The sequence below is a fragment of the Leptosomus discolor genome, chromosome 10 (assembly GCF_034619465.1).
Source record: "Leptosomus discolor isolate bLepDis1 chromosome 10, bLepDis1.hap2, whole genome shotgun sequence".
Classification (NCBI taxonomy): domain Eukaryota; kingdom Metazoa; phylum Chordata; class Aves; order Leptosomiformes; family Leptosomidae; genus Leptosomus; species Leptosomus discolor.
In genome coordinates, this window is record NC_141400.1 from 15,465,938 (window position 1) to 15,483,519 (window position 17,582).

The following is a 17,582-nucleotide window of genomic DNA, read 5'->3' on the forward strand; positions in this document are numbered from 1 at the left end:
TTGCCGCCCAGTGACTTGTTAAGAGAGCTGACTCACAGGTACTTGCAGATGCACAAGCCCCACTCTGGCAGAGAGGAAGTATTTGACCCCGGAGCCCTCTTGGCTCCTGTGGAGGAAATGAGCGCTGTGGCAGGGCTGAAGAAGCCTGAGGATAAGGCAGTGCCCCACGATGACTGCTCCGGAGCAGTGTGCGGACACACACACAACACCTGCTGGTCTTTCCTACACGTGCGTGACTGCTGTGAACATCTCTGCGGTGCTGAGAGGGGATCTGTCTTATCCCAGCTAAGCCACAAAGCCACAGCCAGCTTTGCCCGTCATACCACGCTTGGGAGCTTCAAAAGAGGATTGAAGAAAAGTGGTGCCAATTGCAACGTCTCCCTTGAAGAGCATCTGTCCTGAAAAGATTTAGGAAAACAGCTGTGGAGAAGCCTACAGTGCATCTGTTTCCAGCTGGCATCAGCAGGCTCCATCGCCCAGAGGCACATTATCACAGAGCTGAAAGGAAACAACTTGGGAACAAATCTTCAAAGGTGACAGATAGGAGGGAGGGAACCATCCAAAACTGCTGCCTGGACCTTTCCCCAAATGCAGAGGATAGATTCAGAAAGAAATCCAAGTGAGCCTGGCCTGCCCTCATCCCTGCCTTCTTCTGGTCCTCTTAACACACCAGCTACGCTAACTTGGACTCAGTGCTATTGCCTACACCTTCTGTGTCCCCACCGAATCAGGTCAAGCAGGACATGATGCAAGGAATGCCTTAGTTTAGAGCTGCCCGTGGGCTGGTCAGCAGGTCTATTTGTACTGGCCCATCCATGTTTATATAAATACGTGTCACTCAGCTACTGCTAGCCTTGTTGGTTAATAAAACAAGTGAATCTGATAATGCGTGAAAATCCCAGTGGGTAAACAAACAGAAAGCGGAAACGCTGGAGACTTGTACAATTACCCTGCTCCGCGTGGAGCTCCAAAAATGCCTGAGCAAACGCAAAGGGCTTTGGGGCTCCTTCGCGCAGCCAGCATCTGAAGCTCTCGGCTCTGGGTTGAGAGTGGGGACAGCCCCACGGCCTGAGCCCGGTGCAGCGGGGCCATGGGCGCAGCAGCAATGGACATGGCAGAGGCCACTGAGTGTTACTGGTTTGGTGATCAGATTTACTATTATGATTTACTATTATTTTCCCTGTGCATGCGTAAGATGGACAAAACTCAAAATTCAAGAGTCTTATTATTCATGAGACTCTGATACTCTGGAAGAGCCTGCCCGTGATTCATGGACACAAGCAACTGGAGCTGTACTTCCAGTCCTGCCTCAGGCATCGATGGCATTTTTAGTGAATGCAGAGGTTTGAGCTGGGTCAGAGGGGCTGCGTGGCTGTCCCCAAGGGCACGTCACTGCCTCTACAGCCCTTGTGCCTGGTGACACGGTGAGAGTGCAGCACACTGTCTCTGAACTCATCTGCAGCGAGCTAGGCAGCGGGAGCTGGAAGAGAGCAAAGTCTGCAGGAAGATAAATCAGCTGCTGAAGACAAACACACAGGGGCAGGTCTTTCCCCCACACTTGGACAGAAATCCTGTCCTCATTGCGTCTGAGCCATTGTGCCCTCCAATGGCACCTTATCTCGCTTCCTCCTCACTGTCCCTTGCTGTCTGGATCCAGCTATTGGTGACAGTCACGATCTGGCTGCGCTTAAAAGCATCTGCCCGCAGAGCTACCCTGGCAGGGCCCTGGCAGAGAAGCTGCGTGTGCCAACATGCCTATTCCCAACTTGCATAATAGATGAACCCAGTTTCCCCTGCTAGAGCAAATGGTGGTGACAAAAGGCCATTTTTACCCCCACAGCTGGCTCTTGCAATGTCTTCTTTTTTCCCATTTCTTTTTTTTTTGCACATTCTTAAGTGACTTTCAGCTACACTGGCAAACTTTCAAGTGGGGACTAGGCCTTCCTCTGAAAGGGGCTCTGATTTCACAGAAGGAAACTTCCAGCATGCAATAAAAGCTTGTTTTGTTTGTAGTAAACAAGTGCAGTTATAGCAAGCTATGGTGGCGTGCGCGCCTGTGTACATGTGCATACGCAAAGCCTCCTGCTCTGGAGGTCCTCAGCTATATATAAATACACACGTGCACGCTCTGTCTGGGGGTTTCTTGCAGTTCCTGGACTTTTCCGTTTGTCTTTGGGCCACTGGTGAACAGGCTCAGTGGCTGTGCACTTGGAGAGGTGTCTGTAGCTCAGTGTCCCTGCAGAGGTGGGAAGGGGCAGCAGCAGCCCCAGGCCAGCCAGGGGAGCGTGCCAGGGGGTTGAAGGGGCTGCAGGGTGCTGTGCAGAGCAGGGGAATCCCCTCCCACAGCAGCAAGGAAGGAAACAGCTGGCAGCTGGACAGAAGGCAGTCAGCTGAGCCTCTCCTTGTTTTCTCCTTGCTGTCTTTTATCCCTGACTCCCTCCTGCTTTTCTCTTCCTCGTTTTCTTTCCAGTCTGCTCTCCTTCCCTCATTCTGCTTCCCGCTCCATTCATCACACCACGAGCCCTAGCCAGCAGCTACACTGAGCCAAGGGAACTCATCACATCCGTGTGTTTTCTTAATAGCTCTGGACCCTTTTAATAATGAGAGGGAATAGAGAAGAAATGGAGCCTTTCCCTCAGGGCCCTATGTGTCTCCCTGTCTTGGCATCAATACCAATAGGATAAAGTTGTGGGAGGGGGAGACCTGCTTGTGAGTGAGCTGATGTCTTACAGCTTAGCATGGCCAGAGAGGTGGCCTGGGGAAGAGGACGAGCCTCTGCTTGCCCAGTGATTAGTGAAGCTACTTGTCATTTCCTCGCGCCTGTTTTTCTCCTTGGACGATGGCCGTTCCTCCATGCCGCAGCCTGGGAGCGGCGGCTGGCTGGGCCACGTGCAGATGGGCGCAGAGTCACACAGGGCAGTTAAATCCCCACCGTGTTCACCCTGCTCAGTCCAAAGCTAACTCTCCTCTTTGCCCATGTCTAGGGGCCAGCACCCCTTGGAGTGGTCGTGGCCTGGGGGCAAGGTGGACCCTGCTGGGAAGGAGAAGGAAACCGAGTTGGTGGCCTCAGCAGCCCCCAGCAGCGGCTGGGCAATCCGAGAAGAAGACTGCGAGGGGACCGGCACAAAGCCATACTGCAAAGTCCTGGTGCTGACAGAGACGCAGGCAAACGACACAGGTTACTACCGCTGCTACTACAAGTACATCGATGCCAAAATCGAGGGCACCACGGCAGTCAGCACCTACGTGTTCGTGAGAGGTAAGAGCCATCCGGCAGCGTGCACCTTCGGGCTGGGGGAGCTCAGGGGCAGCCTGTGCACCAGCATAATATCAGGAAGATTAAAAAGCCTGACATGCCCCTGTCCCCGGCCTCCCAGGGCAAAGTGTGGCTGCTGCAGGCTCAAGGAGGAGGCCAAGGGCTGGCTCCTGCACTTGGATAAAACCAATATCCGTCCATTTCTGGGGGATGGCAGCAGCGCCTGGGATTCAATTACGTCCAGGCCCGGAGGCATCGCTCCAGCCGGGCTGGAATGCAGGAATTTAAGGAGTGAGAGCCGGGCCTCAGAGACTCTCCACCACTAAAAAAAGCACAAGAGTTAGCTTCTGGGCAGCTGGGGGCTCTCCGAGATGCTAGCAGCTAGGGATGACAATGTTCCATGAAGCTGAGACTGAGAGAGGGAGAGGAGTGGTACAAACCCGCCATGTGCAGCCTCCTCCTGTCCCTGGGCTTGATGGCCCTGCAGCCGCTCCATGGTGGCACACTCAGTTGCTCCTCTCCACACTGCGCAGGGGCTGCCCATGCAGGCAGGGTTCTGACACATGTTTTGGAGGAGGAGGGCTGTCCACCGGGTTTGGAGTTGGAACCTCAGCTCAGCAAGTGGCTGTGGGGCCAATACTCAGCTTCCTCATGCCCAAGGGGCTCCTCCGCCATCTCCCCCACTGCTCGCAGCACGCTCCAGCAAGACAAACGAGCGCTGTCCCCTGGAAACAGTTGGCTGAGCTATTTCTCTTTCTGCCTCCGTTTATTAGTTGGTGCAGTTGTTACGAACCAGGCAGGTCATGACACACAAGATGCATTTTTCAGAAGTCCCAGGGCAAAGCCAAATTTGCCTCTGCAACTATGCAGAGAAAAATGCAGGGGGAAATCAGAAAGGCTGGGCAGCTGCTGGAGAGGAATTGGGCAATTGCCTGCTCTTCCCGTGGGCCCTGCTGCCCATCCTAAAGCAGGACAGAGCTTCCCTGGATCTCAGATATGTTGTAAGGACGTGTCTGTGAGTTAGACAGGGTTGTTCAGACACTCTAGAGTGTTGTATCAGGCTGGAGGCAGAGAGCTTCTTACACACACTGAAAATAAGTACAACCTAACAAGCTTGTGTGCAGGGAGTGATTTTGCAAAAGCCTGATTTTCTTTGTGATCCAGCGCATGCCACTTTGTCCCCTTGTCCACCTTCTCTCACCTCTAGCCTCATCTGCAGCTCAGTAGTGGCTCTCCTCTTTACCAGAGAGCAGCAAGCGTGCATGTGTGATGTAGGTTAGGGGCAATAAATCCCACACTATCAGGGCCCATGGGACTCACCGTGCCTGGGGACAGCGTGTGTGCAACAGATCCAGCCGACACCTCGCAGCGTCGCTGTGTGCATGGCTACACAGCACATGTTCGTACTCATTCCGATCAGGCTGTGCGCTGGTATGGCTATCAAGCATCCAGGAAACCTCAGAATCCCCCTTTCCAGACAGGACAGGCTTTCAAGCAGGAGAAGGGACACGTCAGGAAAACCCAGGCATACCGTAACCGTAGCCATTGCAGAACATCCAGATAAAGCCCTGCCTGTTCCTGCTGAACTGGGCTGCAATGTGAAACTGTCTCTGGAGAGCTTGGAAGGGCTGATGTAAGTGTTGGGGATGTTTGGAGACAGCATGATCAGACCACAGGTTTATCCATCAACCTAATTTTTCATGTTAAAAGCTTGGTGGAATTGCCAAGAACAAAATATCTGTGCTTGGCTGGAAAAATGGGTTCTTCTGTATTTTACCTGCAGCTCAGTTCTCAAACGAACTCTCTAAGCATATGTCTCATTTCCCATGTGTCTGGTTAGGTGTGTATTTTATTACAGCTACAGATAGCACTGTAAACATACAGAATGCCTCATCAGGGTAGAATAGGATACGTACAGCCCCCAACTCATAAAGCTTAACATATATTAATGAAGAAGATGCTAAATTATTCCCACCCGTCCCATTAAGATGGACTTACAGAAAATATGTGATGTGGTCAGAGAGGGGAGTTAGTGCATGAATCACAAGCTCATTGGCAGCAGGACCAGCCCAGTAAATCAGTTAGTTTTTGGCTGCCATCTGAGCTTGGAGGCTTGGAGGGGACCTCATAGTCTCTCACCTCTGACAGTTGTGCACCTCCTCCCTTTCATGTGCCCAGGGCTCAGGAGAGGAATGAGGGATGAAACAGATCTATGATTTGAGAAGACAGCAATCCTGTGGCAGCACAAAACCCCAGGAAATAAAGATAAGAATTCTCTGGGCAATCTGTATTTTCATAAGAGCTGACCACACATTTCCTGTGCACGGCTTGTTTCACCTAAGCTGCAGAAAAAAGCACTTCACCCAGAGTAGGTCTTTGCAGCATGACTATCACTGAAGCAACAGCTTTACAGATCAAAAATTAAAGGAATTCCCTTATGCATTTAACAGTGAGAGTGCTGGGTTGGATTGGGTTGGGCCCAATGTGATCTGAACAGCAGGATCCCCAAATGGGGATCATTAACAAATTAGTCTTTGACTTGTCATTTTAGACGGGCAGCTTTAGGGGTTGGGTAGCAGACAGAAAGAGTTTCAGGTTGGACAAACAGACGTCCTCATGCTACAGTCCCTTGAACTCAATGGTTTAGCTGCAATCCAGGTGAAGAAACAGTAAATTTTAAGGCCGTTGTCTCTTCCAATTTTGTCTTCATCCCATTTAGTCAGCCTGGGTGGCTGCTGATACTGCACCCTGTTTGGGAGAGTCCAAAGAATAGAAAAACCCTCAAACCAAACGCTCTGCCAAGCAGACGGGTGAGCAGGTGCCTCAGCAGCAACTGGCATGAGGCACTGCAAGACAGACCTCACCTTTCCTACCCTCTGGCTGGCCATGGTATCCCACCAGTGTATTTTGCATCTTGGTCTCACCAGCTTTTTCCGGTGTATCTGAGAAAGAACCAGAAATGGGGTCCATGCTGCCCCGTTAGCTTGCCATCTCTTTGGGATCAGGTTGGTCTTTGCGCTCTGTGTCTGGGTGGTGCCTGGCACGACGGGTCAGGGCCACCACACATCTCCTTTATACGCTGCCATCAACTCTTTTCACCGTGGAGCCCCTGTTTGGGCTTTTCAGGCCACCCACTGAGCAGGATGGGGCAGCCCCTTCTGCAGACACTCTGCTTCTTGGTGCTGGCTCCACATGGAGTTTAGTGTAACGTCCCTGGCCTTGCTAAGTCGTTTCGCTGATTAATTTTGGGTGGTTTTGTTTTTCCTGTCAGTATTTGTGCTTGCAGCAGTTGGGAGGCAGTGGGGTGGCAGCCCTGGAAAGCTCGACTCATCTGTTTATCTGCCGGCCCGGGATGGCTGCAGGATGACATCTGCATACCATTCCGCTGCGGATCACTTCCTCACCCTGGAAGGTCGCACTGCCTGCTGCCACACCAGGGCGGCACAGCCCCGCACCGTCCCAGCCGTGGGGCCACGCACAGTCACCAGCTGGGCAGGCGCTGAGCCCAGGTTGAGACCCACTGGTTTCACAAAGGGTCAAACCCAGGCAGAGACCTTGAGGGGGCCAGGAAAAGGGAGGTCATTTCCAGCACTGCCCAAATGTCACACAAGTGCCGCTCCACCGGTACGGTGTTTGGTGTGGAGGAGCCGGCTGGCCCAGGCACTCACCTCGGCTGCTCCCTTTGCATTCCCAAGCTCCAGGTGTCTCCTCTGACTGTTGCATGTTGCAGATGGGGCCGTCCAGCTCAACACCACTCCCTCTGGCAAGCTCATGCTGTGTCAAAGAAAGCCAGAAAGCCTCCTTTTCTTCTGGTTGGTCCTTCTTCCCCATTCTTTTCTTGCCTCTGCTTAGTTGTTCTTCTCCTTGTATTTCTTCTTCAGATTTTGAACAGCCGTTTATCAACAAGCCGGAGACCCTCCTCATCAGCAAGAAGGAGAACACTTGGGTACCATGCCTTGTGTCCATCCCAGATCTTAACGTCACACTGCTCTCGGTGAGAGCTCGACCAGTGGAAACTGGTCTGAGGTGTATTGCATTTGTTCTGTATTTGTAATTGCTTGAGTGGAGGCAGGACAGGCACTGCCAGGAATGGAAAATGCATGGGATACATTTTCCATGGAAAGTACAAGCCACTGGCTTCCTCGTTTTATTTGCTGGTTAAAGCTGTGCTGTCCAGTTCCCTTGGGCAGACCCCACGGGTTTCCTGCCAACCTTGCTTCTCTTCTCTGGAGCTCTATGAAACAAAACAAGACTGTTTTAATCCCATTTCCCCACAGCATCCCCTGTTTGCTCTGGTCTCTGTGATCTAGAAACCCTCTAGGTGGTCAGCATCCCCACAGGGGAGGAGGCTGCAGCCCTGGGGCTGATGACTAAAAACAACTCTGTTATCAGTTTGCTTGTGCCTTTTTTTTTTTTTTTTTTTTTTTTCAATGCAAATACATCCTTCCAGGATGAGTGTTACTATTGTACAAAGGCCTCCAGGGACACTCTGGGGGCCAGGGGCCTTTCGCTTGCCCGGGAAGGACTCTACCCAAGGTCAGCACTCATCCCGGTGGGGCTGATGTTTGGGACATCAGCATCAGTTTCCTTAGCTATCACTAGAAGTTTCCATTCCTGGAAGTCTCTGGCCCACTCTGCAGACGGAGAGGTTCATAGTGCAGGATACGGCTGCTCAGGGTATAGGGGAGGCCGCGATTCCTAGATGACAAACCCTCCGGGGGAGAGGGCAGGAGGCCAGCACAGCATGATACTACATCGTTTCTTCCCTCAAAAGGGGTGTGTTAGCCAGCATAAAGCTTGGAAGGTGTGGGAATGTTGTTACCTTCTTATTTCAGTTGGAAAAAATGTTGATTTTTCTAGCAAAATTCTCTCATCCATCCTGACGGGAAAAGCACTTTCTGGGACAACAAGAAGGGGGTGCAGGTACCCACACACTTGATCAGGGACTCCTTGTTTGTCCAGTGTGAGACTGTCATCAACAAGAAGGTCTTCAAATCCAATTTCTTCATCATCCATATAGCAGGTGAGTATTTGGGAACGTGCAGGGGGGCAGTTTGGATGACTCTCAAGTCCATCAGTGTGGTTCAGGGGGTTGTTACGGTCCTCTCTAGCTACATAGACTCTGCATGGTGCTTATATTTCCTCTACTGTGTGCCAGAGATACGCCAAGCAGCAGGAGGTCATACCCAAGCCTCCTGTAACTGCATAGCCTGAGTCAAAGAGTTAATAGATCAGAAATGTTTTTTCATTGCCTCTTCTACTTCAGGGAGCGAGCTGTATGACATCCAGCTGTATCCCAAGAAAGCCATGGAGCTGCTAGTGGGAGAGAAGCTGGTCTTGAACTGCACAGTGTGGGCTGAGTTCAACTCTGGCGTCCGCTTCCAGTGGACTTACCCTGGCAAACAGGTACCAGCAAACAGAGCAGCTCCCCATGCACTGAACCATTTCCCTCTGAGTCATCTGCTCCTGCCCCTTCGTTGTTCCTCTTCACATCATTGGCAGGGCTCTGCTTCATGATCCTAACCATGTTGTGCCCCGGACATCTTGGTCAGAGTGCTTTCCCATTTTTCTCTCATGCAGCAGAAGCCAGACAGAGGGAAGACCCCTTTTCCTGGCAGAAAGCACCCTCTTTGCCAAGGTGTTACTGCTCTGGGGGACTCCTGGGCAAACACTGGCTGCAATTCCACCAGTGCAAATCCAGACCAAACACCACTGGCTTAAAAGGAGGTATTCTAGCCACACAGCCCTGGTTACCAAAAGCCTGCGAGGGTGTCCCTTCCCTGCTGTGTTTTCCCCCTGTTGTAGTTTCTGGCTCTTGAGACCAGTGAGACAGGGGCGACCCTTGAGGACATCACTCTGTTCACGTACCTATAGGGCTCCCAGACTGGTTACTGGGCTGCAGGTTAGAGCAAAACATGTGCTAAACTCTGACCTCAGCCTCAGGTGGTCAGTCACACAGGGCTTGTTGCCTTTCCATCCCTGACAATGGCAGTCAGTGGTGGAGATGCCTGTCCAAGGAGAGACAAGCACTGGGCAGCCAGAAGTGTCAACGTGAGGAGCCCATCTGCACAGCCCCATTCCACTGATGTCTTTCATCCCCTTCTCTGTCATGTCCTGCAGACACAGCGGGCAGTGATGGAGCCTGAGCGCCGGTCCCTGCAGACACACACAGAGCTCTCCAGTATCCTGACCCTCCACAATGTCAGCCAGCAGGACCTGGGCAAGTACACGTGCACCGCCACCAACGGTGCCCAGATGCTGGAGGAGAGCACCGATGTCATCGTGCATGGTACGGCGCCCTCCACTCCCTTGCAGAGCCACAGCCAGAGCAGAGCTGCCACCAGAGCAATCCCCAGACTGCTTAGGCAGTGCTTGGCCCAAAGCTCAGTAGGGGTGCTCCTGCACCTTCATCCCACTCTGCTTTAGTGACACCCAGCCTTCCTGCAGTCCCTCAACCCTTCTGCACCCCAGCACCACATGGGGAGCATGAGCGCATTTGACAAGGTGCCAAGATAATGAGAAAGACGCAAACACCAAATTGGCCCAAGTGCCGGTAGGATGGCAGGACACAGAGATCTCGTGGCCCTGTGGCAGATGCAGTGCCCCTGTGGCATGGCTGGCCTGGGAGGCACCCAGCTGCGGGTGCACAAGGCACCATCAGCACTGGGAGGCTGTCTCCTGGCAGCAGAAACTCACGGGGCAGCACAGGCTCCCTGTGTCCCCGATGGCTTCCAACAGCGAGGCAGAGGCAGCTCTTCAGCTGCCGGAGTCACGGCGCTGTGCTGGCCTGCCTGGCACTCACTCCCTTCTGCTCCACAAAGGGGGCCCTGCTGGGAGCAAAGCTGTGGAAGAAGGGTTGGGGGTCATATGGGCAGACGAGACAATAGTGGATTTTGGTTATTTTGACTTCATCGTTGCAGAGTAGTCATTTTCAACGTCACTGCCACAACACCCCACCTATCCTTGCTCCTTGCTGTCGGGCCATGCGGAGAGCAGCAGAGCTTGGTGACAGCTTGTCCATTTGTGCTCTCCTCTCCTCCATGCTCACCTTTTTTCTTGCAGAAAAGCCCTTCATCAACGTGGAGTGGAGGAAGGGCCCAGTGATAGAAGCCACTGCAGGAGATGAAGCCGTGAAGCTGCCGGTGAAAGTCGTGGCTTACCCCTCACCAGACTTCCAGTGGTAACGCACCTTTCTTAGCCTGAGCCACCTTCTCCTCTCCTCCTTCCCTCTGCCAAGTAGGGGAGCCTAGCCTGGCCCTCTTTCTAGGTCCCTGTGTGGCCAAGATTGTCACAAATGTCACTTTGTCCCACCCATGGGGGTCATTTCTCCCACCTGCCCTGGCTCAGCTGCACAGCTTGGGATGGGAGGAGGTGAGGTCTGGAGGGGAAGCAGCAAAGGTCCTGGCCTGACTTGGCAGCTCTGTGCTGTCTGGAGGGGCCAAATGGAGCTCCCACAGGAGCTGTCCCTCTTGTCCCTCTGCAGCGGAGATCACGGCTGCCCAGAGGAGCAAGAGAGTGGGCCAAGTTGTGCACTGCATCGTGCTGCACTTTGGCCAGAGCTGGCTGGGAGCTTTGCACCTGCACGCGGCTCAGGGCAGAGCTATGACATCCCCAAAACGATGCACAGACCCATAAGTCAGGTCCAGGGAAAGCCCAGGGGTCTCTCCAGACAGGTCCCCAGCGCTAGCAAGGCATGCCCTGACTGCGCTCTAGTGGGGACCAGCAAACCCCTGCCCAGCTGCCAGTGGGACACTTCCTCCCCATGGCTGCATTTTCTCTCTGCCTCCCCGCAGGTACAAGGACGGGAAGCTAATTCCCAAGCAATCTCAATCTTCAATGCAGATCAAGGATGTGTCGGAGCAGCATGCTGGGACATACACGCTGGTTCTGCGGAACAGGCTGGCAGGGCTGGAGAAGCGCATCAGCCTCCAGTTAATCGTCAATGGTAAGGGAGGGGGCCAGGGCCAGGGCTGGGGCTGGGGGGACAGCGCTGAGCCTGTGGCCCCCAGCCTTTGGGCTGCCCCAAGACCAAGGCCCCATTGCTGTCCTGAAGCAGTTGGTACCTCTATCATCTCCTTCTCCCCATTGCTGAGGGATGCTCTGGTTACAGCAAGGCTGGTTCCTTGTGGCCTGGGCCATACAGCACAGTTTTGTTCCTGGCTCCATCACTCTGGGCAGGATATGTCCTTGCTCAGGGGCCATTTCCCAACTGCAGCTGGAGATGCTGCTCAGGGTGACCCTGACTGATGTGGACTTGAGGGCAGGGCAGCTGCAACACACACGAAGCCTGGAGCTGGAGCAGTTCCTCTGGATGGGAAGCTTCTAGGGAGTTTTCCCCTGGCAGAAACTGGTCCCTGTCATGCAGGAACCAGAACATAAAAAGTGCTAGAAGGACTGCTGCTTGGAGATTTGTCTCCAGCAGGCTCTATAGCCCTGTGCAGGGGGGTGCCAGACAATGTTTTGAGATCTGCAGCATCCAGACAGTGACACTCTGCAGAGGAAGGAGAAAGAATGTAACTTGCTTCTGCCAAGTATAACCTGCTCTGCCTTGCAGGCCGGGAGCTGCCCACTCTGCGTAGATGGGCCTGGGGAGGGCTGTGCCCGGCCTGGGGCTGCAGCGGCTGAGCCCACGGCCGCTCACGGTGTCACTCTGATCCTTGCAGTTCCTCCACGAATCCATGAGAAGGAAGCCTCTTCCCCAAGCATCTACTCCCGGAGGAGCCCCCAGGCCCTCACCTGCACAGTCTATGGCATCCCAGCGCCGGAGGTGATCCAGTGGCAGTGGAGGCCGTGGATGCCCTGTCGGATGTTCTCCCGACGCAGCCTGTGAGTGCCATTTCCTCCAACAACCGTGTCTTACCAGGCCACCAGTGTGGCGTTAGGGGCTCCTTGTGACTGTGGCTGTGTACCAGACCCCATCTCGCTTTTGCTCTCCCAGCCACGACATGGCAAGAGGAGGACAGCACCGATAGCTCCAAGTGCTGTACACCCACTCGCCCTGTAAAGAGGCAGAGTGGAGCCCACCGGAGACGCTTGTGTTCCATGTGGGAGTTTTGCCTAGCCTGACTGGTCCCAGACACCAAGCACTTCCACAGCTTCCCCTGCATCCTTGGCCATCTGCATCTGTCAGGGGACGTCCATGGCCCAGCCACACCTCACAGCACCTGCAATAAAACTGCTGACTACTGGGCTAATGGGGAAACTGAGGCAAGTTGCAGAAGGAATTGTCACAGCCCCTTAGTGAGACCCTGAGACAGCAGCTGGGGCTCACCCCATTCCTGCCCTAAGGTCCCTGGGTTTTTTTGGTCCTTCATCTTCTGCTGGGTAATGATGGAAGCAAAAGTGCTCATAGGCAGGGGAGCAGAGCTGCTGCATGCGAGGAAGAATTGCTGCACTGGGTGGAAGTGCCAGATCTCTGCCAGCTGCTGGGATGGTTTGCCAGGAGGTTGTTTGTGCAGGCAGCAAGGGTGCATGCCCACTGTCTGTGCCCTGGGAAGCTGGGGCAGCATCAGGCAGGGCTGCAGTGGCATTTTCTAGCAGCAGCCTTGCAGGAAGAAGGAAAAGGGATGCTGGGGAGTTGTAGCCAGAGCAGTCAGGGTGGAGGACAGCAAGGTGCCTGGAGGAAGCTGGGTCCCGCAGCCCTATGCAGGCTGTTGCCGAGCCAGGGACGCCAGAGAACTCTCCACTGCATGCAAGAGCACTGTGGCCCTGTCAGGAAGCAGAGGGGCTCATGAATTATGAGCACTGTCTCCCAAGGCCACCATATTTCTGCCTAGCATAGCTCCAGAGGATGCAGGAGGCTTCTTTCGAGCTTCCTGTTGTTTACAAAGCTTGTTGATGGGCTCGCCCCGCTGAGCTCTCTGCCCCGCACTGCCAGCGTGCACCCTTGCCACTGCTCATGGGCACTCAGATCCCACCTGCTTTCCTGTCATCGTAAGCCCTCTCCCTCCATGCCTCCCACCCTGAATTTTGGGTAGACCCTCCCATCTCCCCACCCCACCTGCGTTTCAGAAGGATCCTGCAGGCTGCAGCATCCCGGGTCCTTGAAGATTTGGGCACTTCTCCCCACTTGCCTGTCTCAGCCCAAAGAGGTACCACCATGCTGCTGTGAGACACCAGCAGCATCGCTACTTCGGATGTTTCCCTCCTGGTATTTGTTGAATCAGAGTCAGCAGGAACACCCTTGGGTGCTGCACCCTCTGCTCTTCAGGCCAGCGTCCAACCAGTCTGTGACATCCCTGGCTCTGAGTCCCAGCAGGGGTTTAAGGCCTTGTTGCTGGCAAAGTGGCATCAAGAACTGCCCCAGGCACACATGAAAGGATTTCACCCCTGCCTTTCTCCATCCCTAGCAGGGAAGGATGAAGCCACCGGCTTGGGGGTGAAGACACTGCCTGGGACACCAGTATCCATTCCCTGCCTCCGTTTTCACATCCATAGATGATGTTTGCCTCACTATGATTGCAGAGCACCCTTATAAAACACATTAGAACTGTGTAAACAAGAGACTCAGGAAATTTTGCAGAGTCAGAGGACAGGGGCATCAGTTCTCAGACAAAATGCTATTTTTTGCTGCCTTTTTCCCAGCTGACCCTCTCTCCATCTTTCTTCTCTTTCTCCTGCTCCTCCCGGGCTGCTGGATTAGCAATAGCAGGCACCGGGCAGCAAGACGCCATCAGCGGGACCGGATGCCCGAGTGCAAGGACTGGAAAGATGTGTCACAGCAGGATGCGGTGAACCCCATCGAAAGCATTGACACCTGGGTGGAGTTCGTGGAGGGGCGGAACAAGGTGAGGCTGTAGTCCCAAACCCATCCTGGAGCAGGGAGCTGGAGACAGGCACCCTCAGAGGGGTCCTTTGTGATCAGCCAGCAAAAGTGGCCTGGAAACGAGCCTGGCAGAGCCAGATTTGGGGAGGGCTTCACACCTCTGCTTCTAAAGTAAATCATCAGCGGCCGTTCCCAGCTCTGGGACTCTGCAGTACCAGGCAGCCCCAGGGCGAGGGAGAGCTGTCATCTTTGAGAAATTACCCTGCGTCCAGAGAGGCTCCCACTGGGGCTGGCTGCACAGGAGGGTTTACACCGATAGCTGTTGAACGCAGGGCACCCAGCGAGGGAGGGCTGGGGGACGTGTGCTGGGGGGGCTTCCAAGGCCATTTTTGAGCACTCTTGCTGGGGTGTTCTGGGAGAGCCAAACCCCACAGAGCAGCCTGGGCAGCTGGGAAAGGAGAGCAGGAGTCACAGACTGACCAGGAAATCTCCGGCCTCGGGAACATGCATGTGTGTAGCAGGGCATTTCATCCAGCTGTCCCCATCCCGGTGGGGCAAGGGTGGTATGGAGGTGCTGGTGGCCATCTGCTGCATGTTTGTGAGTGAGAGCACGTGTGCCCCACAGAGCCCACTTCTCCATCACAGCGTTTCCTCTCTGGAAAGAACATCTCTCCCTCATTGCAGCGTGTGACCTGCAAACAGCCAGACACTGCTTGCTGCCTGTTTCTTTCTGTCTCTCTGGTAGCCACGAGTGTCAGGTCTGCGCCATGACGGGGTTCCTGTTCCCGCTGGTGTCAGGCACCAGCCGCTCGCAGAGGGATGCAGAACAAACAAACGGGCCCCTATTTCCGAAAGTCACTTCCTGTTTTCCTACACACCTCCAAAGGCACTTCCCGTCCCCTGGCCTGGCTGGGAGTTCGTCACTCCGCCAAAAGGGTGGCAGGGGCAGATGCTGCTCCTCCTAGAGCAGCCGAAGGGAGAGACAGGGACTGGTGTCCCCGGGGGAGGCAAGCAGGGATGGTGGGAGCTCCAGGGTGAGAAGCCCTTGTGTCCCCCCTGAGATGTGGTCCCTTTTGGTCTTCCCCTTTTTTCCTCATTCTCTTCCTCCTGTTCCTCAGCTGTGTCCTTCTCATTCCATCTATCTCGTTGTAACTGTCCTGAAGGTCCAACTTAGCTTGTGCAGCCCGGGGACGTGCAAGAGCTGTGGGAGAACAGAGCTTTTCCACTTGCAGTGGGATGCTACATCCTCCAATCTGCTGTCTCTCCCTTTCCTTCTCCTTTCTGCCTGGCTTCTTTTACCATCCTCCTCTGTTTTTTATTCTGTCCAGAAAGGCAGAATGGCCCACAGGCTGTGCAGTGCACAGCCACGCACTGCAGACAGCAGGATGATGTCAAATGCAGAAACCCCAACTCAAACGTAACAGTGCAGATTAGAAGGAAAATCCTCAAGAAACAGGAAAGGCAGCACACAAAAGTGCCAGCAATAAGGTCATTTCAGCTGTATTGAATAACCCCAAGAAACGGAAAAGGCAATGCACAAAAGTACTAGTAATAAGGTCACTTCAGCTATATTGAGTATGCACTGAATGAATGACTGTTCCTTCTGATTAACACAAGCTAATACATTGCCACTTAGAGCGGAAATGCTTCCCAAACTCTGTGGGATGAATAGTAAAGGCAAAGTAGTTTCCCTGTAGGAACACAAATTTTTTGCATTTTAAACATTGTCTCATTAGAGGGATTTGTGCATGTGATTAACTTGTCATTTAAACTGGGGTGGAGGAGAAGCCTGTGCTTCAAACCGCAGGTCTCCTCTAAGGGGAGTGCTTGTAACACATTTGGCAGCTCACGCGTGTGGAGTGTGAGCTGGGAGGAGGAGCGCAGCCTTATTCCCCAGCTGCCTTTCCTGGCTTATTTGGAGGCAGCATCTCCTGGGTCCGTGCTCCCAGGACTAAGACTGGCTGTTTGCCCAGTCTTAGTCATGTCCTGCTGGAAGGAGGGAGGAGGAAGCTTTTAGGACCATGTCTATGTACACTTGGAATTTCAAGGGGGAAGATGACAGCTCTTCCTGCAGTGGTGAGAGCTGGGCTGCTTTCACAGGTTTGATTTCCCCTTATGGATAAAAGGAGTGCTTGCTGGTCTGTAAGTACCTGTAAACTTCACTGAACTCTGTGAGACACTAAGCAGCCACTTCACTGCAGAGGGCTCAGGGAATCAAAGCCTTGGTGTCCTTTCCCTGTCTCCCCACTTTTATAAAGCTTGCCAGGAGCTTAGCCATCCCTTCAGCCCTGTATCCTGTTCATGTCCCCCTTGCTGGGCACAGGCCTGTCCCCGTGGTGACCCAAGGGGCTTAGCAAGAAGTTTTCTCCCATGGAGAGGCACCTATGCTGGCTGAGCTCCGTAAAAAGGAGCAGAGATCAGGAATAAAACCACGTTGCTGTTGCTAGAGCCAGCAGGTGAGGCTTGAAATGTACAAAGGGCTATTGAATAAGGGGCTGATTTTGCATAACCCTTTCCCAGGTATAGCTGCTGCCTGAGGCCAGGTTTGTTGTGTGCTTTGCTGTCTTCCAGAGAGCAGCACCGATCCTACTTCTCTTCCCTCTTGCTCTTCCTAACTCGTTCTTATGCTCTCCTTCCCCATCAGACAGTCAGCAAACTGGCCATCCAGGAGGCCAACGTCTCGGTCATGTACAAGTGTATCGCCTCTAACAAAGTGGGTCGAGATGAGCGGCTGATCTACTTCTACGTGACCAGTGAGTACTGTGGGCATCCCCTCCACCTGCCTCAGCCGAACTCTCTACTTGAAATAGGCAGGTCCCTAGACCTGCTGGGTCCCGTCATTCACAGTCAGCACCTTAAACAGAGACTGGGAAGCCAGCAGGAAAGCAGGGCTACCCCAGAGCTCTGCTGAGTGTCAGAAGCCTGGAGCCCTGGCAGCAGATGGCACAGGCAGAGTTTGGTAGGCAGACCTGGGCATGAGCTGGCGCTGCCTGTGCCTGGGTCCTGGAGCAGCCCTGGCAGGTCCTGGGCTGGGGACATGCTGCTGGCTCAGGCCCAGGCAGCTCCCTGGGCTGGGGAAGTGCCTGGTCCAAGAGCATCCTCTAGTGGCACTGTCCGCCCTGCTCCCAGGCAGGGTTCTGCTGGCCCGAGCCCCTCGGTCGGGTGCCCACGGGATTTTGGTGGGGGGAGGAAGCTGAGCCCAGCAGTGTGGACTGGTGGCCCATATGGGGCTGCATAAGCTTCCTGCCAGTGGTGCCCCGTGCTGGCGGGTGTCTGTCCCTGGCCCCTGGGGACAGGGTGCCCAGCAAGGGCACAGCAAGGGCACATGCCTCTCTGGACAGACCCCAAAGCCTGGGGTCATGGCTATCATAGGTAGGACCTGTGCTGTCAGAACCACCAGCTTTGTGGAGGCAGATGAACATCTTCAGTCGCTGCTCCAGTAATGCTCTGCGTGTGCAGTTGTCCAGCCTGGCTGTGCCACTGCCTGCACACGTGAAAGCAGTGTGTGCAATCCAGAACGCTGCAGCTGAGCTGAGAGCAGTAACAGCCTAATTCAGATCT

General features: G+C 54.1%; 1 protein-coding gene across 1 annotated transcript in view; it reads left to right on the forward strand.

The window, feature by feature from the left end:
- Positions 1–17,582, forward strand: part of FLT4 (fms related receptor tyrosine kinase 4) — a 55,695-nt gene that overhangs the window by 25,267 nt on the left and 12,846 nt on the right. Inside the window, exons 3-12 of the mRNA XM_086471280.1 lie at positions 2,985–3,259; positions 7,138–7,250; positions 8,117–8,279; positions 8,523–8,662; positions 9,377–9,545; positions 10,319–10,436; positions 11,050–11,201; positions 11,920–12,082; positions 13,899–14,043; positions 16,666–16,774. Coding sequence (XP_086327406.1) covers positions 2,985–3,259; positions 7,138–7,250; positions 8,117–8,279; positions 8,523–8,662; positions 9,377–9,545; positions 10,319–10,436; positions 11,050–11,201; positions 11,920–12,082; positions 13,899–14,043; positions 16,666–16,774 — 1,547 coding nt within the window. The remainder of the gene's footprint in view (positions 1–2,984; positions 3,260–7,137; positions 7,251–8,116; positions 8,280–8,522; positions 8,663–9,376; positions 9,546–10,318; positions 10,437–11,049; positions 11,202–11,919; positions 12,083–13,898; positions 14,044–16,665; positions 16,775–17,582) is intronic.